The sequence below is a fragment of the Anolis sagrei genome, chromosome 2, assembly GCF_037176765.1.
Source record: "Anolis sagrei isolate rAnoSag1 chromosome 2, rAnoSag1.mat, whole genome shotgun sequence".
In the NCBI taxonomy this organism is placed as follows: Eukaryota; Metazoa; Chordata; class Lepidosauria; order Squamata; family Dactyloidae; genus Anolis; species Anolis sagrei.
This window is the reverse complement of record NC_090022.1, coordinates 24,824,703-24,847,450: the sequence shown is the minus strand read 5'-3', so window position 1 is coordinate 24,847,450 and position 22,748 is coordinate 24,824,703. Positions and strand designations below refer to the sequence as shown.

At 40.7% G+C, this 22,748-nt stretch overlaps 1 protein-coding gene across 1 annotated transcript; it reads right to left on the bottom strand.

Moving 5' to 3' along the window:
* Window positions 1-11,900: 11,900 nt before the first annotated feature.
* Window positions 11,901-22,237, bottom strand: LOC132765119 (L-amino-acid oxidase-like). Its single transcript, XM_060759306.2, has 6 exons — window positions 22,020-22,237; window positions 20,595-20,701; window positions 18,806-19,007; window positions 17,047-17,100; window positions 16,260-16,396; window positions 11,901-14,301 (listed from the first exon to the last, which is right to left on the bottom strand). Exons 1-6 carry the CDS (start codon window positions 22,170-22,172, stop codon window positions 13,521-13,523), a joined length of 1,434 nt encoding a protein of 477 aa, XP_060615289.2. The 5' UTR covers window positions 22,173-22,237; the 3' UTR covers window positions 11,901-13,520.
* Window positions 22,238-22,748: the final 511 nt, after the last annotated feature.

The following is a 22,748-nucleotide window of genomic DNA, read 5'->3' as shown; positions in this document are numbered from 1 at the left end:
CCTTTCATTACAGAGAGGCATGAGATAGGGATGTCCCCTCTCTCACCCCTATTACTTATACTTGCAATAGAAATTTTAGCAAGGAAATTACGCAAAGATGAAGATCTAAGAAGAATAAAAATGAAAAGCCAAAAATGCAAAATAAAGTTATTTGAGGATGACGTTATCTTAATGTCGGAAGACTCTTTGAAGGAATTTCCTATAGTGATACACCAGGTTAACCAATTTGGACTAGTTGCTGGAATCCCAATCGATTTATGTAGAACAAAAATATTAGCAGCAAAGCTAAATAATAAAGAAAAACCTCTCAATAGTTTTAAGACACAGCATTTAAATGTCTGAGGAAAAGAAAGCACTTACTGAAGTATTCCATGTTTGAGGGGCTGTTCAAGGTTGCAAATCAGCTCTAACTTTTATAGAGACCAACTCCTGAGAGCCAAAGTAATGGCATCCAGAATCCAAGCAAACAGGTTTTGTCCCCTTTAAAACTTTCTCTTGGTAGTTTTTTTTAACAGGCCAATACCTTCCTCAAGACATCTCCCAAGATGGTCCATTATTTATGAAGGTATAGAGATGTCTAGAAGTTTTATTATGTGAAACCTTCATGAATGGGTTTGTTCTCATAGCCCATGTTTCATTTTAAGAGCATATTTCAGACAGCCTAATTCTCTGCCTTCCAAATGCCGCAACCCCTTAATACAGTTCCTCATGTTGTGGTGACCCACAATCATAAGATTATTTTCGTTGCTACTTCATAAATGTAATTTTGCTATTGTTATAAATCATAAAGGAAATATCTGATATGCAGGATGTATTTTTACTCACTGTTCCAAATTTGGCACAAATACCTGATATGCCCCAATTTGAATACTGGTGGGGTTTGGAGGTGTGTGATTTTGTCATTTGAGAGTTGTAGTTGCTGGGATTTATAGTTCTCCTACAATCAAAGAACATTCTAAATTCCACCAACGATGGAACTGAACCAAACTTGGCACACAGAACTCCCACGATCAAGAGAAAATACTGGAAGGGTTTGGTGGGCATTGACCTTGAGTTTTGAAGTTGTAGTTCACTTTCATCCAGAGAGCACTGTGGACTCAAACAATGATGAATCTGGACCAAACTTGGCATGAATACTCAAATGTGAACAGTGAGGGATTTGGGAGGAAATAGACCTTGACATTTGAGAGTTATAGTTTCTGGGATTTATCATTCACCTACAATCAAAGAGCATTCTGAACGCCACCAACGACAGAATTGGGCCAAACTTCCCACAAAGAAACCCCATAACAAACAGAAAGTACTGTGTTTTCTGATGGTCTTTGGTGACTCCTCTGACACCCCCCTCATGACCCTCCCTTCAGGGGTCCCGACCCACAGGTTGAGAAACGCTGGCCTAAGAATTCAGACACAATCTATACCTTGCAGCATTGTAACCAAAAGAAACCAAATCTATGTGTCTTATTCTATAAGAATCTGCCTGAAAATCATATCAAGACATCATGCAGAACCTTTATAATAATAACTAGCTGTGCCCTGCCACGCGTTGCTGTGGCCTATAGTAAAACTTATCAAAGTTGAGGTAGATATCTGGACTATTATGAAAGAGAGGTCCCTACCTATTCCTTCCCCCTTTTCCTCCCCCTTTCTCTCCTTTCTTCCTTCTCTACCTCTTTCTTTCTTTCCGTCTTTCACTACTTGGTTTCATCCTTCTCTCTTTCCTTCATTCCCTCCCCCTTTCTTCCTTTGCCTTTCTTCCCTCCCTGTTTGCTTCCTTCTTTCACTTTTTATTTCCTTTTATTTCACCACCATCATAACAATAACAATAATGCAATGCATTGCCTCTGGGACCTGACACCTCTCCCATTCCCCCTAAAAGGGTCTCATAGGAACAATAGCATCATCATCATAATAATAGAAATAACAACCTTTACCCGACAGGTGTTGCTGTGGCCAATCTTCCCTCTTTCTCTCCTTCTTTCCCTCCCTCCCTCCCTCCCTCCCTCCTTCCTTCCTTCCTTCCCATCTTCCCTTCTCCTCTTCTTTCTCTATCTCTTTCCTTCCTTCCCCCTTTTTCTTTCTCTTCTGCTGTCTCTCTTTTCTTTCCTTCCATCTTTCCTTTTCTTTCCTTTTCTTCTTCCTCTAACTTTCCTTCCTTCCCCCTTTTTCTTTACCTCCCTTTCTCTTTCTTCCTTCTTTCCTTCCTTCCTGTCTTTCCTAGATTTTGACAGGGCGGGAAGGGGCGGAGTGGGGTTTGGAGGTGGCATGAAGTAAAAGGAGGTAAGATTGGGGCAGGGGAGTGATGGAACGTGGGGTTGCGTGTGTGTGTGCGGCAGCGGGGGGAGTGATGGAGCGTGGGGTTGCGTGTGTGTGTGCGGCGGCGGGGGGAGTGGGGTTGCATGTGTGTGTGCGGCGGTGGGGGGAGTGGGGTTGCGTGTGTGTGCGGCGGTGGGGGGAGTGATGGAGCGTGGGGTTGCGTGTGTGTGTGCGGCAGGGGGTGTGTGTGGGCGGGAAGCGGCGCGGCGGGGCTTGGAGTGGGCATGGTTTCCGCAGAGGGAACGTTGGCCGGAAGGCCATGTGCGCGCCCCAGGGAACTTGCGGCTGGGCGCCAATGCGCATGCTCAGTTGTTTTGCCGTTTTGTGAGTGTGTTGTTGTGTTGTTTTTCATTTTGAGTAGATATGTTTGTACCTTGTGGGTTGTGTTATGGGTATGGGAATTTTGGTTAAGTTTCGTTGGGGTTTTTTTGAGTTTTGTTCTTTTGCCGTTTTGTGAGTGTGTTGCTGTGTTGTTTTTCATTTTGAGTAGATATGTTTGTACCTTGTGGGTTGTGTTATGGGCACGGGAGTTTTAGTTAAGTTTCGTTGGGGGATTTTTGAGTTTTGTTGTTTTGCCGTTTTGTGAGTGTGTTGTTGTGTTGTTTTTCATTTTGAGTAGATATGTTTGTACCTTGTGGGTTGTGTTATGGGCACGGGGATTTTGGTTAAGTTTCGTTGGGGGATTTTTGAGTTTTGTTGTTTTGTCGTTTTGTGAGTGTGTTGTTGTGTTGTTTTTCATTTTGAGTAGGTATGTTTGTACCTTGTGGGTTGTGTTATGGGCACGGGGATTTTGGTTAAGTTTCGTTGGGGGATTTTTGAGTTTTGTTGTTTTGCCGTTTTGTGAGTGTGTTGTTGTGTTGTTTTTCATTTTGAGTAGATATGTTTGTACCTTGTGGGTTGTGTTATGGGCATGGGAATTTTGGTTAAGTTTCGTTGGGGTTTTTTTGAGTTTTGTTTCCTCGATGGATGCCCCTAACAAATTTATATATATAGATAGTAAAGGTGGTCACACAGGGTGCAGTGTCTAAAGATCCTGGCCTGCACTTAAAAAAATTGTCGCTGACAAAGTTACCATCTGTCGGCTGCAAAAGGCCACCCTACTTGGATCTCCACACATTATTCGCCGATACATGACACAGTCCTTGGGAAGTGTCCAACGTGTGATTGAATACAAAAGCCAGCATAGTGATCTTGTTTGCTGTGTACTGATCTTCTTGTGCATCAAATAATAATAATAGTAATAATGATTCATCTTGTTGTGTTTCAAATAATAATAATAATAATAATAATAATAATAATAATAATGTATTGTCGAAGGCTTTCATGGCCGGAATCACTGGGTTGTTGTAGGTTTTTTTGGGCTGTATGGCCATGGTCTAGAGGCATTCTCTCCTGACGTTTCGCCTGCATCTATGGCAAGCATCCTCACTACCTCTGAGGTAGACCTCACTACCTCTGAGGAGGCTTGCCATAGATGCAGGCGAAACGTCAGGAGAGAATGCCTCTAGACCATGGCCATACAGCCCGAAAAAACCTACAACAACCTAATAATAATCATCATCATCATCATCTGTCCTATCCCCCAGTGTTTTAAAATTTTATCCTTGAATTTGGCCCTGCTCAGTGTGATCATCTGTGTTTTACTGTTTGATTTTATGCTATTGTGTTATTTACTTATATTGATTTTGCATCTTATGTAATTTATTTATTTGTGTGTATTTGTGTTTATATTGTGTTTTTCTGTATTGATGGGTGCGGTCTTATGTAAGCCACCCTGAGTCCCCTTGGGGGAGATGGAGGCGGGGTATAAATAAATAAATAAATAAATAAATAAATAAATTATTATTATTATTATTGAGATATTTACTATTTCATGGACACAAATCAGTATGATAGCACTGTGGGAAACCGGACTGTTTGCTCTTTTAGTCCTGGTGAAAAAACTTTATCATGTTTGAAAGTGATAGAAGAGATGCAAATAAAAGAGATGGGAGAATAACAATTTTTAAAAAATATATACTAATGCATCTAAGCTGCCTTTCTCTAGCATGCCTTGAAGCAAAATGCGTATCAGTCATATTACTTTCCATTCCGAATTTGCTAGTAGGAAAAAAAAAAACCCAGAAGAAGTGCTCCAAAAATGATGGAGCAGGTAAGAGGACATGAAGTGCTGATGCACATGTCACATATTACACATTGTGTTTGATTTGTACATCACTAATTACCAGAAACTTGACTAAAATCAGAAATCCGAAAATATGGTTAAGTGAAAATGAAACATATTAGAAAATTTGTCTTACCTGCCATATCACAAGAAGTGGTCTCTGGCTACTCTGCCAGAGATTTCCTTGGGAATCCCAGGTGGAACGATAATCTGACCACATCCACACTGCTCCCAATAATGGCGTGTTAATGGAAGAAACCACAATGTTCATCTATTCCAGGAACACATCATGTAAGTGTGGCTGCTGAGGGGTGGGGGGTGGGTGACTCTTATAATGGCATTTCTGTTATTCCTTTTATAACCCACCACAGATACATACACACCGCTAAGCAAATTAATAAGACAACATTTTATTATAGTCTGCAGACCCTTATTGCACAGTAGGCATACAAACTATAAAAGTAATGGGATGAAGATTAATATGTATTAACTTCTTGTTTCTGGTAAATTCTGAAGAAGACTGTCTAGTGCAGTGGTTCTCAACCTGTGGGTCCCCAGGTGTTTTGGCCTACAACTCGAAGAAATCTTAGCCAGTTTACCAGCTGTTAGGATTTCTGGGAGTTGAAGGCCAAAACATCTGGGCATCCATAGGCTGAGAACCACTATAGTGTCTAGTCTACTGTCAAAAGGGATCGATACAAATTCTCTGTTCTATTTCTACTAATAGTTTGGAAATATATTGTTTACGTTGTATTATATACCAGTTACTTGTGCACTTCCTTTCTTTTTTATTTTGGAGTTTGGTGTGTTTACACTCTTTTCTTTTGACTTAATATTAAAAAAAACCCCTCAACTTTGAAAGAAGCAATTTCCTGTTTCAAAGATACAGTTCAGCCCCTTGGATAGCTCCTGAAAGTTCAGATTAAAACCCAAACATGCCCAACACACTATTGATATCAAAGCCACCAGCCTCCACCAGAGAAAAAGCAGGAGAAAAACGTGAATTTACATATAACATACTTGCACGTAAGCAAATATCAAAACCCCTTTAAGGAGATTATCTTTTCAGACTTTAGGAAAAGTCCATAAAGCTCATCTTCCCTTCATCTCTTCCTTCTAGGAGGCAACTATATTAGAAGGTCTGGATTTGCATGTATGATGTGGGTTTACCTGTATGACTTCCCAAAAGTCACGTATACCAATGTCCTCAAGGTTCGTGAAGGGGAAGCAGGACACAGACTGGTATTTACTACAGTAGAAAATATTTAAGCAAGCATAACATTTCTTCCAATAAGGTTAATCATTGCTGAGATCTTGAAAATAACAAATAAAATCTATTTATTCTCTACAGACAGCGATTCCTGGTTTGACTGGCCAAGAAGTCCTGTCCTCAGAATTCCTGGGTAGACATATCCATTCTAAGAAGAAAAAAAACAGAGTCTGGCATCCCATTAAAAACATATGCAAGTGGAGTTTACCTAGAACAGTGGTTCCCAACCTGTGGTCTGTGGACCACCAGTGGTCCGCAAGAACGAAAATGTGGTCCGCAGCCTCACTATTATTACACTGTTTCCTTAAAACCACAAGGCAGCGAGAGTGACTAGTCTCACGAAACCCTCATAGTGCTGAGGCAACAGGGATGTCAGGAGGGGAGAGACTGACTATTCAGGATTTACTTACTTAATTACTTAGGCGATCCCTTGTTGTCTGAGTAAGATTGTCCTCCAAGTTCAGTGTCCTGATAGTGGGTACATCAGTGATTGTGGAGCCCTATTCTTGACCTGCATGTTCTCCCGCAGTGAGGGCATCAGTTTCCAGGTGGAAGGTGGCCTTCCTCTTGGCACGTTTCTCTCTTTCACCCTCCATTCGTGCCTCTTCAAATTCTACATCACTGCTGGTCACAACTGACCACCAGCTAGAGTACTCAAGGGCCAGGGCTTCCCAGTTCTCGGTGTCTATGCCACAGTTTTTAAGGTGGGCTTTGAGCCCGTCTTTAAATCTCTTTTCTTGTCCTCCCACATTCCGGGAAAGATTACTACTACCACATCAACTCTAGATTATTATATATGTCTTTCTGTGAGTGAACAGATGGTGACTACTGGATGACATATGTTCTATATCGAAACTAGAGCTGATGTAGTCTATCCAATGCAATTTTCTGAATCTGCAACCCAAATAACCAAACCAAATCTAAAGTTGAACAAAAACTGATTTGTAACCCTTTTAGTACTAATGTTAGAGAATGATCTCTGGTCATAGTCAAGTGGTCCCTGGTTAAAAAAAAAGTTGGGAACCACTGACCTAGAAACTTAATGTGATACAGCAGTTGTGGTGCTGGACTAAAATTATGAGAAAACAAGATTTGAATCTCTGCTTAGTCTGGAAACTCACTGGGTGACATTAGGCAAGCTATGCACCCTCAGCCTCAGAGGAAAGCAACGGCAACCTTCATTCCTGGGCAACAAAAAATATTGCCAACCCCTACCCTCTGGTTATAGGGTTGCCTTGGGGCTGGTATATGATCATAGAATCATAGAGTGGGAAGTAACCCCAAGGGCCAGATACTACAATTCCTTTCTGCCATTTGGGACCTATCATGCCCCCAAAGAGATTTTATCTAGGGACATCGAATCACTGTTCAAGAAGAGTTTGCTCCAGGCACAGTCAGCCCATTGTATGCTAATCAAGGTGGTCAGTTGAAAGATTCACACCTAGCCCAACTTACAAAAGCCTTTTGTCTCACCCTGGTCATTCCACAGATATATAAACCCCTTTTTCCCAGCTCCAGCAGACCTCACCTCTGAGGATGCTTGCCATAGATGCAGGCGAAATGTCAGGAGAAATGCCTCTAGAACATGGCCATATAGCCCAAAAAACCCCACAAGAACTGAGTGATTCCAGCCATGAAAGCCTTCGATAATACAGATTTTATCTAATTAACCCTCTTTTAGTTAGAAGGGATTCAGTTTTTTATTCTATAGTTTATGGGAGGGAACCATAGATAGCTCTTTTCCTTTTTACCCTCCCTCCCCCCCCCCCCCAAACACGAAGCTTCATTGCCAAATCCAGCAACTTCCCTGGATCTAGAGCCTGCTATCCACCAGTCATAGAAGTACCCTAAGCCCTAAGCTGTTCTGGCCCAGTTCACCTGTCTGAACGTATCTCTTGTTATGAACCATCACGAAGTCTAAGATCATCTGGAGAGGCCTTGCTCTTGATCCCACCGCCTTCACAAATGCGATTGGTGGGGACGAGGGACAGGGCCTTCTCAGCAGTGGCCCCTTGCCTGTGGAATTCTCTCTCCAGGGACATCAGGTTGGCCACTTTCCTCCTGTTTTTCAGATGGAAACTCAAGACTTGACTATGGGACCAAGCCTTCGACCATTGAATAGCAGCAAGCGAGTAGAAGATTTAAGCAACTGGCGACAATGAATTGACTCGAACCCAGCTTTGGATTTTAATTGGCATGTTTAATTAGTTGCTTTTTAATTAACTGTTTTTAATTACCTGTTTAACGTTTTAATTGTATTTGTTGAATATTTATGTGAAAGCACTGACCATACTTGCTGTGAGGCCGCCCTGAGTCCCATTTCGGGGGTGAGAAGGGCGGGTTATAAATGCAGGAAATAAATAAATAATAATAAATACCCCTGAAGAATGCTGTTCCCCCAAAAAAGTGAATCTGGGGTGGGCCTAGTGCAGGCATGGACAAACGTTGGCCCTCCAAGTGTTATGGACTTCAACTCCCACAATTCCCAACAGCTCAGGCCCTCCCCCCACCCCCCAACTGCTTGAGTGGCTGAGAGGTAAAAGGAAGGGCCTGAGGTACTTAGGAATTGTCAGTGTTGAAGTCCAAAACACCTGGAGGACCACAGTTTGCCCATGTCTGGCCTCGTGAATGGAAAAGCACAGTGAAGTTCTACCTGCAGAACTCTTACACAATGAACTAGTTAACGTTGGAGCTTCTCCTGAGTGCCCTCTGATGGTAGGGATGGGAGTTTTAGGGAACATTAGAAGTCAATAAAGGTTTGACTTCCTCCTCTACCCCTGGATTATTTTAATATCCAGAGCTCAAATGTAAGAAGTTGGAGGGAGAGCATTTCAGAGAATATAAAAGAAGTCAAGGGCAGATTCTCTCTAGGAAACGCTACCCTTCCTACCGAACACACATAACCTCCATACACTCCTTTCAAACTCTGGTATTGGGATAGGAAGAAGGGTTTTTGTAAGATCACTAAATTAATTCCCTCCAAATAGTCATGGAGAATATGTTAGGCTGCAATCCCGTCAGCCCTAGCCAGCATGGCCAATGGTGAAGGGTGATAAGAACATAAGAAGAGTCCTCTTGGACACAGATGACTTAGCCACAGTAATCCACACTCTGGAAACTTCCCAGTTAGTCCACTTCTGTGTCCTCTAAATGGGGTTGCCCTTGAAGATAACTCAGAAACTGCAGCTAGTTCTAAACATGTCTACTATATTGGAAAGAAGGAAGGAGTATATCCAGTACACCCTTCATATGACACCAATCTCCATGGTAGGACAAGAGAGGATGATGTTTTCTTTCGGTTGACCACATTTGGCTAAATACTATACCCTCCATATCCACAATGGATACGTTTCTGGACTTACATTAGAAACGTGAAACTGTGGATAGGAGCAAACCATATTGCAATGAGGCACACCATAGAATTGCTTTTTTTTTTCGTGTCAGGAGCGACTTGAGAAACTGCAAGTCGCTTCTGGTGTGAGAGAAATGGCCATCTGCAAGGACGTTGCCCAGGGGACGCCCAGATGTTTTGATGTTTTTATCATCCTTGTGGGAGGCTTCTCTCATGTCCCCGCTTGGGGAGCTGGAGCTGACAGAGGGAGCTCATCCGCCTCTCCCCAGATTCGAACCTGTGACCTGCACTGAAGAACCTAGAGAATGCCTAGAGAGAACATATTTTTGGACATGGTTAAGTAAAACTATGAGAACTGATTTTTGCAGATATGGGAGGTTGTACTCTGTTATAAGAATATTTATTTCCAACTTACAGATCCAGTTTTGAAAAAAGTGCAAAGAAAAATCTTATAATTTTCATTTAAAATGATTGTTATCTGTTATTGGTCTGAAAGTTGGTGGTTGAAATGCTATATATGCACATGTATGCACATTCTGCTACCTGGGATTTTTAACCTTGATTGCCTGCTATGTTCTGTTTTTGTCCTTTTTATGAGTAACCTGTGATTGTAATAAAGTTGATTGACATTTTGTTTATGAGTCTGGGTGCAGAAATGTGGCCTAAGGACACACGTAGGCAGATACACTTGATGGAGCTTTCTGCTCCTCCGGAGCATTATGGGATCTTAGCCATGATCACTCTCATTCTTTAAACGTAAAGGAAACATCAGAATTGTAGTCCAATATCATCTGAAGGAGCCCCCGGTAGCACAGTGGGTTAAACCCCTGAGTTTCCGAACTTGCTAACCGAAAGTTCGTAGGTTAGAATCCAGGGAATGGCGTGATCTCCCGCTGTTAGCCTCAGCTTCTGCCAACCTAGTAGTCCAAAAATATGCAAATGTGAGTAGATGAATAGGTACCGCTCCGGCGGGAAAGGTAATGGCGCTCCATGCAGTCATGCCGGCCACATGACGTTGGAGGCATCTATGGACAATGCTGCCTCTTCGGCTTAAAAATGGAAATGAGCACCAACCCCCAGAGTCGGACACGACTGGTCTTCATGTCAGAGGAAAACCTTTACTTATCATCTGAAGAGTTCCACTTTCATCTTTCTGTTGCTTGGGGAATATGTGGACAAGGGGAGACTGTAAAAAGTAACTTTTCCCAGTTTTGGTTCAGAGTAGTTTTACTGAAATGGGGAAAGAAGAATGGTTTCTGCTTTCTATGTGTAAAAATGTCTTGACTTAGAGCCTACAATGGTTTAGCAGAGCATAAATCTCTTTCTCCTCTTCATATGTCCCACATCTATGGAGTACAAAAGGAACTGAGAAAACATTAGGGCATCCCAAAAGTTTAATAGTAGAGAGAGAGAGAGAGAGAGCGAGAGAGATCTTAATACAGGGATCGTAAATAAAGCACAGCACATCATTTGGTCATTTTCTTCATACAGACCGAGATACATGCTACTTGTGGCCCTTATGGCAGATTTCATTGTTGTGTCAACCCAAGCATGAGGATGAGCTATGTGTTCTCCTTGTCATTCCCCTCTCTTCATTCTGAGATAAGGCCTTGAAAATTTTCCAATCTGATGTAGGATGGGAGAAGCAAAGGCCCCCATGGAAAACTTGTACAGGACCCATTTTTATATTATGTGCCTCTTGCAAACTGATTAGAGGTTATCTTTGGAAATATTGTGGAATTCTGATAAGTCATCCAGCACCACATCATAGTGTTCCCTTGGAGGACCAATAATAATAATAATAATAATAATAATAATAATATCTGGCAATTTTCCTGCTTCTTGACATCATAAACTGGACACAGGCAGAAATGGTCAAGAAAACTCATGACCATTCATAATTTACTGTATTTTCGCAGTGATGTTGACCAGCTATATCTGCCTAGAAGGTCTGGTGGCAGAAGACTTTTACAAGTAAAACAAGCAGTTGAAGAAGAAAAACATACCCTGGCAGAATATGTAGAGGAAAGCAAAGAACCGGCTTTGATTTAAGTCAATAATCAGAAACTTCTCAAAGAATCAGTACAAGAAAACTGCACTACATCCAGAGCTGACAGCTGGCACAACAAAGCATTGCATGGGCAGTTCCTTGACAAAACCGAAGGAAAAGTTGACGAGGAGAAGACCTGGTTATGGCTCACGAATGGAACCCTGAAGAAGGAGACAGAAGGCCAGGACCAAGCCATCAGAACAAAGGCCATTAAGGCCAGGATCGAAAAATCAGCTGATGACCCAAAATGCAGACTATGCAAGGAAGCTGATGAAACCATGGATCATATCCTTAGCTGCTGCAAGAAAATTGCATAGATGGACTACAAACAGGCACAACTCTGTGGCCCAAATGATTCATTGGAACATGTCACAAATACCACCTGCCAGCAGTAAAGAACTGGTGGGATCATAAAAGGTAGTGGAAAATGAACACACAAATACTGTGGGATTTTCGAATGCAGACTGACAAAGTTTTGGAACACAATACACCAGACATCACGATTGTGGAAAATGAAAAAAAAATGGATTATTGATGTCGCCATACCGGGTGACAGTCGCATTGAGGAAAAACAACAGGAAAAACTCAGTCGTTATCAGGACCTCAAAATTGAACTGCAAAGTCTCTGGCATAAGCCAGTATAAGTGGTTCCAGTGGTAATTGGCACACTGGATGCTGTGCCAAAAAATCTCAGCCAGCATTTGAAAACAATAAACATTTTTTTAAAATGTTTTTTTAAACAAACATATTTCTTATTTGCAGTCTCTTTATTGTTCACAGAACTTTGGGAAGGGGGTTGGTATGGGTTGACAACATACTGAGGGATGAACCAATGCCCAGTCTCTTTCTTACATATAAATATACTACTGGTAAAAGTCACTCCTCCCCTCCTCCCCACACTATTGCAAAATTTGCAAGCTCTGTTTAGCTACAACTTCCATTAGTGTCTATGCCCAAAGTACAACAACATCAGTTTATTCATCTTGGCTTCTAAGTACAGAAGAGTCTCGCTTATCTAACATAAACGGGCTGACAGAACATTGGATAAGCAAAAATGTTGGATAATAAGGAGGGATTAAGAAAAAAACCTATTAAATTACATTATGATTTTATTTTGAAATGGTCATATGACTGATCAAATAAATAAATATTATTATTACATTATGATTTTACAAATTAAGCACCAAAACATCATGTTTTACAACAAATAAACAGAAAAAGCAGTTCAATACACGGTAACGTTATGTAGTAATTATTGTATTTATGAATTTAGAACCAAAACATCGCAATGTATTGAAACAGCTGTGGATCTGGGTGGGAGACAGACTGCACTGGATAATACAGAAAGTTGGATGAGCGAAGGTTGGATAAGTGAGACTCTACTGTAGCATAATTGGGCCTGGAAGAAGTGGACCAAGTCTGCAAGCAGTAATTTGGCCTTTGCCTGCAGATACTACTTGTTCTTTTGGGGGTGATGCATTTAATTAGCCATTCTTCTCACTGCATCAACAAAAGAATCATCACCATAGAAAAACGGGTTGCTATGAATGTTTATTTCTAGTTATTTTTATTGCAGTATCTGACAGGAACATGTAAGTACCACTGTGAAGTTAGTAGCTATTTCTTGAAAATGAAATATCTGTTAGTGCCAATAGTACCAGGGAAAAAACCCTGAGACTACAGAGAAGGCTAGATATATTCTCTAACTTCACGGCTCCTCGTCATTAATGAAATATTAAAAATCAGAAGGGAATCCAGCTTTGACTATCCAGTTTTAAAAACATACGACAAGGGATGGCACTTGATTAATATTGTGAGAAGAAATGTTGCTTTTACAAATATGTGGTTGGAGACGTTTGATGTTGAAATGTTGCCTTCTCTGTTTTTAGAGATGGTAAAATGTTCCTTTTGTAAACAATGATGAATCCTGGGAGTGTATACTGGCCTTCCTATGACTTTGATAGAGGTAAAAATGTGTTTTCTTTTGCAGGTGTATGCTTGCACACTTTGTTGCAACTTTGATAAAATGGTGTATCAAGTATAAGGAAGAAAGTCTTGTTATTTTAGAAAGTTAGGGAGTTGGCTTAAGCACTGTCAAAGATTGTAACCAACCAAGGAGAGAGTGAATGAGTGGCCAAGAAAAGGAGGATATCAAAATGTGCTGAACTTTGGTTGTGTATGCCTATTTACTCAGACACCTAAACATGCAAGATCGTATTATACTAAAGCTTGGCCACGTCATGATCTGGTCCATGTTTCTCTTTCATAACCACTGGCACAAACACCCAGTACTTTAAAAGTGGGGGAAGTCTATCCATTCTGACATTTTTTAATGAATAGGTGTGACACAGGCTCATATTTCCAGCTTTTACAATGCAGGCTTAGCAGCCCTGAGATTAATGGCACTTGCTGATCTTATTGCGGATTTCATACCACTCTCAATCCAAGCATGCGGATGAGCTAAATGTTCTCCTGCAAAGTAAACCCTCCCTTCATTCTGGACCAATGCCTTGAAAAATTGACTGAACTCATAGGGAGCCGGAGCAGCAAATGCCCCCATTGAGAATTCGTCCAGGCTCCATCTCTGAACCACATGTTTGTTGCAAACAGATCTGAGATAGTCTTTGGAGATATTGTGCAATTGTGATAGGTCATCCAGCACCACATCAACACACTTTTCCTCACTGAGGGCAAGAAAGAAATTCGAATCCTCTCGGGTGGTATAAGAAGCCAGGACAACCCCAAGACCATTGGTGAAATTGTGGCTTGAATAGTAAATAGCTCGGGATGGCCGATCGGTCATTGACCTTCCACCTCGAATCCCGTCTCTCTCCCAAAATCTGTCTGTGCAAGCCAAGCCAATTTTAGTGGCACTTGCATAATGGAAGGAACGAAGGCCATGGGCTTTTGTGTTAGAAAGAGGAGGCTGGAATTCGATGAGTCGGGTGGCTTTGGTCGTAGCTGTGACAAGGACGAAGTCAGCAGTCAGCCAAGACAAGGCGCTTTTGCCCTTCTTGCGGAAAAACACAGTGGCTTTCCGTCCCGAGTGGACAATCTTCTCTACTTTGTTGTTGAGGCGAATTATTCCAGGCAGTTTTTGGAGGAAGGCATTGGGGAACTTGTCAAACCCACCTGTGATTTCATCCAAACTAAAGCAGTCCAGAAAATAGGAAGAAAGAAAATATGAAAATGATAAATGGGTCAATTAATCAAGCAGTCAAACAAATTACATTTCTGTAATACCTGTATTTTTAAAAAAGTATAAAAACAGTCTGTTTATTTCTTTTACTGAACTATGCTAGGATGTTTCCAGATCAGTATATTGTTCTCATTTCAGTTAAATGTTTCAAAAACAGTTAAAATCAAGGGAGGTACAGGAACTCAGTAAACAACAAAGGCAAAGTGTATTATTGGTACATTTCATAAACTGTGTCAAGAATGAATGCACATTGACACCACCTTAACTGCCATGGCTCAGTGATATGAAATCTTGGGATTCAGTTTGACAAGGTATTTAGTCTTCTTTGCCAAAGAGTCCTGCTACCTCATAAAACTACAATTTCTATAGTTTCATAACCTTGAGCCTCAATACACCATAGAGATGTGCTAGTTTTCCTTCCCCTATTACTGACATTGTCATCTTTATTTTTAAAGTTGCCCATGGGTGTTGTTTCTCTCTATCTTTCTGCCCTTATTAAGCCCTATGAGGAGTGGCTTAAAGAGCTGGTCATGTTTAGACTTCAAAAGAGAAGGCTGAGAGTAGACATGATGGCCATGTACAAATATGTGAGGGGAAGTCACAGGGAGGAGGGTGCAGGCTTGTTTTCTGCTGCTTCGGAGATCAGGCCATGGAACAATGGCTTCAAACTACAGGAAAGGAGATTCCACCTGAACATGAGGAAGAACTTCCTGACTGCGAGAGCTGTTCAGTAGTGGAACTCTCTGCCCCAGAGTATGGTGGAGGCTCCTTCTTTGGAGACTTTTAAACAGGGGCTAGATGGCCATCTGTCAGGGGTGCTTTGAATGCGATTTTCCTGCTTCATGGCATGGGGCTGGACTGGATGGTCCACGAGGTCTCTTTCAATTCTATGATTCTTAACAAATCCCTTCTCGTGGCCTCTGCTTCTTCAACTCCACCAAACTCAGCTGTTCAAAAGTCCCTTGCTCTTTTTAATTCTTTCAGATAATATTTCTAATATATAAATATACTATGTAAGGTTCACTAACAGATATTTAAAGCTAATGGTCATCAAATGGAATCTCAGAAGACATCTAGCTAGATAACTTGCAGAGGAATGAATAATTAACTGTACATAATGGTTAAAACTAAAATAGGCAAAGCTGTGACAGATCCAATCCAAATATGAGGGGGGATACTTCAGGAATCAGACTATTATGCCTGCTGATATGAATGACTGGACCGATATCTCTTAGGGCCCTTCCACACAGCCCTATATCCTAGAATATCAAGGCAGAAAATCCTACATTATCTGAGTGTGGACTCAGATAACCCAGTTCAAAGCAGATATTGCGGGATTTTCTGCCTTGATATTCTGGGTTATAGGACTGTGTGGAAGGGCCCTTGGGCTGATATACAAACAGAAACATAGTTAATATCCACCAGTCTGAATACTTCAAAATTGAGTTGTTGTTGTTGTTGTTGTTGTTGTGTGCCTTCAAGTCATTTCTAACATATGGAGACTCTAAGGCAAGGCTATCACAGGGCTTGTGACTTGTCCAGGGTCACCCAATGGGTTTTCGTGGCCAAACAGGCATTTGAACCATGATCCTGAGAAAGATGATCTAGCATCCAAACCACTGCATCATCTTGGTTCTCACTGTTGTGTAACTTTAAGAGCAAAAATACCGCAGTAGTATATTTAAGATAGGACTCAGTATACCCTTATGCCAACATCAAGTTCTCTATTTAGTAAAACAGCTAGGAAATGGACTATCTTAACGGCTAACTGATGTTACCTCTTGGCCACTGGTTTTTCACATCTGGGGTGACTCAGTGTGAGAGACTAATAAAATGATGCCTTTCGTCCTAAGAAAAATATTTGTTCAATCCACGTCAATCAAAAGAACACAAACCCTTTTTGTTTACCTGTTATCATCTGAAAAAGTCACATGACTGAATACAGAGTTAAAAAACGAAAGATAGAATGAAGCCTCTTGATTTGAGAGTGTACCGATCATATCCACGGCTCCTCTGCTCAGATTTCCTTCTTTGATTAAGTATTCCTGATGGGAAGGAAATGAAACATGGCAGAAAATGGTTGTTAAAGCACAAGATGATTATTTATTTATTTATTTACTGCGCTTATATACTGCAATTCTCAGCCCTAGGGCGACTCATTGCGGTGTACAACATAGAGAAACAGGTGCAAAATACAAAACATAGTGTAAAATAATCCACAATTCAACATTATCAGAAAACATCTCATCAAAACATCAACATTACTTAGGTTTGTGGTTCATAACTGCACATGATTTCAATGAAACGAAGTTTGACCTGACAATCCTTACCATTTGCTTTATAACACAAAATGGGCCATTATCTGAAAAATGCTGATGTTTACTGATTATTTCAATTAAAACATTTAGAGTGGCAGTCTGAAAATAAATATCAAGTTTGTGCAAAGCCATTTCATAAATCTGCATTTTAAAGCAAGGTTTTTTTAAATAAATATTTCAAATAGTTCATGGATTGAATCCCAATTTTTTTTTACTGTAGTCTTTGCTTTACTCCTATTAGATCACACACCAAATAAGGTGACTCTTGGATGAAGTATGTACAAATGTACAGCATAACAAACAGGCAAATGAACACAATATATTGCAGCATAGATTAGAATATATTTTAAAGACAAGCACATGCCCATGTCTCTTACCTTGGTGGAGTAAGAATCATACTTTGCCCTCAAAACCGTGCAATCTTTTGTTACCTGGAGAGAATAATAAAGATAACTGATAAGCAAAAGGAACCCTCTTAATGTCTTTGTCCAATTTTCCAAGTTAAAAGAAACAACAACAGTCATAACAGCAAGAATCTAATTATTCATAAGATTCTAGAATTAATGGGATTTATCTCATTGTTAACTCACCATTCAACAATTTATGTAATGAGTGTAGTCTACTGGGAACCAACCAATATGTTCATTTGTTATCCGTGTCAGAAAATGTTAACTATATTAGCAATGATTGGCTTCAAAACCTCTGAGGATGGCTGCCATAGATGTGGGCGAAATGACAGGAGAGAATGCTTCTGGAACGTGGCCATACAGCCCACAAAACTCACAGCAATCCAGTGATTGGCTTATCTTATGTGCCTTTTGTTGTTTTACAAGGCTTTTCCTTCTATCCCATCGAGGAAGAGCACAATCTGTAAGGCTCTTTACTTTCAAGAACCCAAAAGTAAAGATGTAGTAGGTTCGTATAAAATTAGGCAATGGACCGACAAAGTGGGCAGTGAGAAAAGACATAAGAATCCAGAAGGCATCCAATGAACTTGAATGGCAGGACCTTCATGACAGATTAATAAAAATAAGTATTTCTACATACAAAGCATAGTTTTAAATGATGGGATTTACTGCCAAAGGCCACCACCTTGGACAACTTTGAAAGGGATTAAACTAATTATTAATATGTGGCAATTTTTAAAGCACACAAAATTGAATAGACGAGGGTCAGATTTGGGCAGAGTTTAGATGAAGGCAAACACTACACAAGACACAAAAATGAGGAACCGTGTATGAAATAAAAGAGAAACTGAGTCATATGTCACAAATGAGATGAAAAGTCCCAAATGAAAGAGGTTGTGTTTGCTTTGGCCAGGCCCAGATCAAACACAGGTATTGAGGGGTACATGTGAATGAGAGCACAAACAACACTGCATTGTTGTTTTTTACCTTCCGAATCTAAAAGGACCCTGCAACATGGCCATACAGCCCGAAAAACCCACTGCAACACAGTTACATCAGTTTCTTCCTCTTAAACAGCCTACAGCACCTGGTATTCACTAGTGGGCTACCATCCAAGAACTAACCAGGGCTGACCTTGCTTAAGTTTCCAATATCAGTTGGCATCTGGTGTCTTTAGGGTATTTGTGACACAGGCAATTGCAGTGCTAGAATGAGAATGATGCCCTTCTAAATTAAACAGTATCGGGCATGTGAGGAGGAAGAGTAGATATAGACACAGAGAAGCCATTGAAATCCACAAACATGTGGACAATTTCAACAGAAAGGAAGAAACCATGAAAATGAACAAAATCTGGCTACCAATATTAAAAAACTCTAAAATTGCAACAGCAAAAACAGCAGAGAGAAAAACAGGCAGGGACATCTAATCACCCTTCAAGAAGAGTTTGCCCCAGGCACAGTCAGCCCATTGTATGCTAATCAAGGTGGTCAGTTGAAAGATTCACACCCAGCCCAACTTACAAAAGCCCTTTGTCTCACCCTGGTCATTCCACAGATATATAAACCCCTTTTTCCCCAGCTCCAGCAGACCTCACCTCTGAGGATGCCTGCCATAGATGCAGGCGAAACGTCAGGAGAAATGCCTCTAGATCATGGCCATATAGCCCGAAAAAACCCACAAGAACTGAGAGTAGATATAACTCCAAAGTCTTGTTCAGAAAGGACATACCCTATCCAACGTTCCCAAATAAAGTTGATCAGGCGACTTTCCTTTCTCTTTGGGATCCAGTTCATATCCAAAGAGGTTACTATTTGCTTTCACCACTGCCACCTTTTCCCTTCTGTTTCTAAATAAATACCAGGCATTGTCATTATTCTGAATAAACGGGTTTAAAGCAAGGTTGAATTGCTTCAGGTATTCGCGAACAATTCTGAAAAATAGAAAAAGAGGGAAACACTTCTTAAAACATAAGTGTAGATTATATTGTTTTATCCTGACATGCTGAAGGTCAATTAACAAACCTGCAGAAATGAGATGGGCACATAGTATAGGACAGGAATAAGATCTAAATATTTCACGATTTATTATGAAATCTCAATAAAACTTTTTCTCATTTTCCTTCTTCTAATCAATTACTCATCATCAGTCTGCACATTTCTTCTTCTTCTCCACAGTGGTGCAAGGTGCATGTGTGTATTTGTGATATGTATTTTAGTAGTGCTTTGTTTTAGTGTAAGGGGCCATGGTATGTATTTATTCATCGTGTCAGGAGTGAACCAAACAGTTGTATTGCATTACAATAACAAACAAACAAACAAACCACAAAGTTTGCAAACTTGGTATTTGATTAAATGTCCTTTGACTAGTAGCTGGTGTTGCTATAAGAAGGTCTTCCATTGTGCATGTGGCAGGGCTCAGGTTGCATTGCAGCAGGTGCTCTGTGGTGTGCTCTTCTCCACACTCGCATGTCGTGGATTCCACTTTGTAGCCCCATTTCTTAAGGTTGGCTCTGCATCTCGTGGTGCCAGAGGGCAGCCTATTCAGTACCTTCCAAGTAACCCAGTTTTCTGTGTGCCCAAGGGGGAGTCTCTCATTTGGTATGAGCCATTGATTAAGATTCTGGGTTTTAGCCTGCCACTGTTGGACTCTCACTTGCTGAGATTTTCCAGCAAGTGTCTCTGTAGATCTTAGAAAACTATTTCTTGATTTAAGTCCTTGGTGTGCTGGCTGATACTGAAACAGGGGATGGGCTGGAGATGTCACTGCCTTGGTCTTTTCACTATTGGTTGCTACTTCTCGACAGATGTCAGGTGGTGCAATACTGGCTTAACAGTGTAATTTCTCCAGTGGTGTAGGGCACAGACACCCCATGATAATGCGGTATGTCTCATTAAGAGCCACCTCCACTGTTTTAATGTGGTAAAATGTGTTCCACACTGGGGCCATGGTGGTACAATGGGTTAAACCATTGAACTGTTGAATCTGCCGACCTAAAAATTGGTAGTTTGAAGCCACGGGTCAGGGTGAGCTCTCGCTGTTATTCCTAGCTCCTGCCAACCTAGCAGTTTTAAAACATGCAAATGTGAGTAGATCAATAGGTAGCACTTTGGTGGGAAGGTAATAAAGGCGCCCATTCAGCCATGCCAGCAAACACGACCAGGAAGCCATGACTGCCCTGAGTCTGCAAGACCTGAGCTGGGTTCATAATGATAGGATGACTTGGAAGTCTACCATTCATGGGGCTGCAATAAGTCAAAGTTGACTTGACAACAATTAACAACTGGCCGTAATTCTGAACTTCTTTGGGATAGGGTTCAGCACCTCGGATAGCTCCTTTGAAGTTCAGGTTAGTGGATTCATCTGGAAACCACCTACTATCTACTGTTAATAATAATGTATTGCTGATGTTTCAGAAATAGGCTTCTACTCAGATTGTCATTTAGAAACATAATTTGTTGAGATCACAGAAGAAGAATAGCTTTGTGTTATCGCTGCTGTCATGTCTCCTTTTGCTTACTTGTGGTGCTTGGGCAGACGCATAGGTCCCACATCCACATACCAATCCTTCTCACGATGGGTCTTTATCCGACCACCCACACGGTCACTGGCTTCCAGAATATGAACCTAGGAAAAATATATTGCAGGCAATCATGATTTTGGACAACGGTGCCATGTCTTTATTGTTCCTCTAGAAGTAATTAAAATGTAACTATGCATAATAATATCCACAAACGACAAAACTCACAAGATACCTGCCTTGTATGTGGAAGATTCCAGACTTGGTCCTTGTCATCCTAAATTATGCAGATCAAATAGCAGGGAAAACAAAGTGTGGAAAGGAAATGCCCATAAACCTATGTTTTCCCATACGAATTTACTTTGGTGTTAAAGGACAGTCCTATATGTCTGCTATATTTCAAATTGTTTTGTGCACAAAGCTGTGGCCACTCTGTTCCCCGCCTTATGTATATGAATATACATATGTCCACATTATATACAAATGCCTTTACAGGTCATTGGCAATTCTATGATGCAACATGACTGGTAATTAAATGCTGATAGACAGAGATGTGCTAACACCAATATGCAATTAACATACAAATGTTCTTTCAAAAAATAAAAGCATTGCATGCTTGCAAAATGCAAATGGGTAGCATTTTATACGAGTACCAGATATGAAGTGAGTACAATATTTTTGTACACATGTAGACAACATTCAGTTTGTCTTCCTCTCTTTTTTCATTGAAATTAATTACAAGTATTGTCGAAGGCTGTCAACAACCTCACAACCTCTGAGGATGCTTGCCACAGTTGCAAGCAAAACGTCAGGAGATAATGCTTCTAGAACATGGCCATACAGTCCGAAAAACCTTAATGACATGTATTTCTTAGGGTATAGCTTATCTACATAATATAATTAATGCAAATTGACACTATTATAACTGCCATAACACAATGCATGGGAGTTGTAGCTTTCCAAGGTTGTTCATTTCCTCTGCCAGAAGGTGCTGGAAACACCAAATTACAGTAGAGTAATAAATGGGTTGGCAGAACGTTAGATAAGTGAAAATGTTGGATAATAAGGAGGGGTTAAGGAAAAGCATATTAAAAGTCAAATTACATTATGATTTTACAAATTAAGCACCAAAACATCATGTTTTACAACCAATCAAAAGAAAAAGCAGTTCAATTCATGGTAATGTTATGTAGTAATTACTGTATTTCTGAATTTAGCATCAAAACATCACAATTTATTGAAACTGCTGTGGATCCAGGCAGGAGGTAGACTGTGTTGGATAATACAGAATGGTGGATGAGCGAAAGTTGGATAAGCGAAACTCTACCAATCCCAGGATTTCATAGCATTGAGCCCTGGCAATTCAAATGATCACAAACTGCATCCGTGCTACAGTGTAGCTGCACCCTTAGTAACGATATCTACCTGATGTCCAGCATCTTTCAGTAATTTGGCAGCAGTAAGTCCACTAATTCCTGCACCAACAATTACAACCGTCTTTGGCTTGGAGGTCTTCTTGAGACCATTCCTGGCGATATTTAGCAGCTCCTCATAGTCAGGATCACGAAAGCACTCCATCCACTCTTCTTGTTTCTCCGCATAATTGCTGGAAACCAGCGTTGCCAGAAGGAGCAAGAATGGAAAGACTGCTAGGCAGGAAAAATAATGGAATGACTTAGTAAGGCAACAAGAAAGCAACTTAGCAAAGAATGGATTGTTGTAGGTTCCTCAGGCTATATGGCCATGTTCTAGAAGCATTCCCTCCTGACGTTTCACCTGCATCTATGGCAGGCATCCTCAGAGGTTGAGACCTCACAACCTCTGAGGATGCCTGCCATAGATGCAGGTGAAACATCAGCAGAGAATGCTTCTAGAACATGGTCATATAACCTGAAAACCCTACAATGACCCAGTGATTCCAGCCATGGAAGCCTTCGACAATACATTCAACAAAGAATGCTAATAAGTTTGTATCCTTTTGTTCATTTTGTTACATTCTTAATTTTGCAGTGATTCAGGTTCTATAAATGCTTGTAAATTTTTCTTGCTAAACTTAATTAATCCCATTAAAATAAGCCATCACTTTGTAATGACACAATTATAGTCCTTTGACATCAATTTCAACTGCTATGGTTGCATCCAGTGGACTTCTGG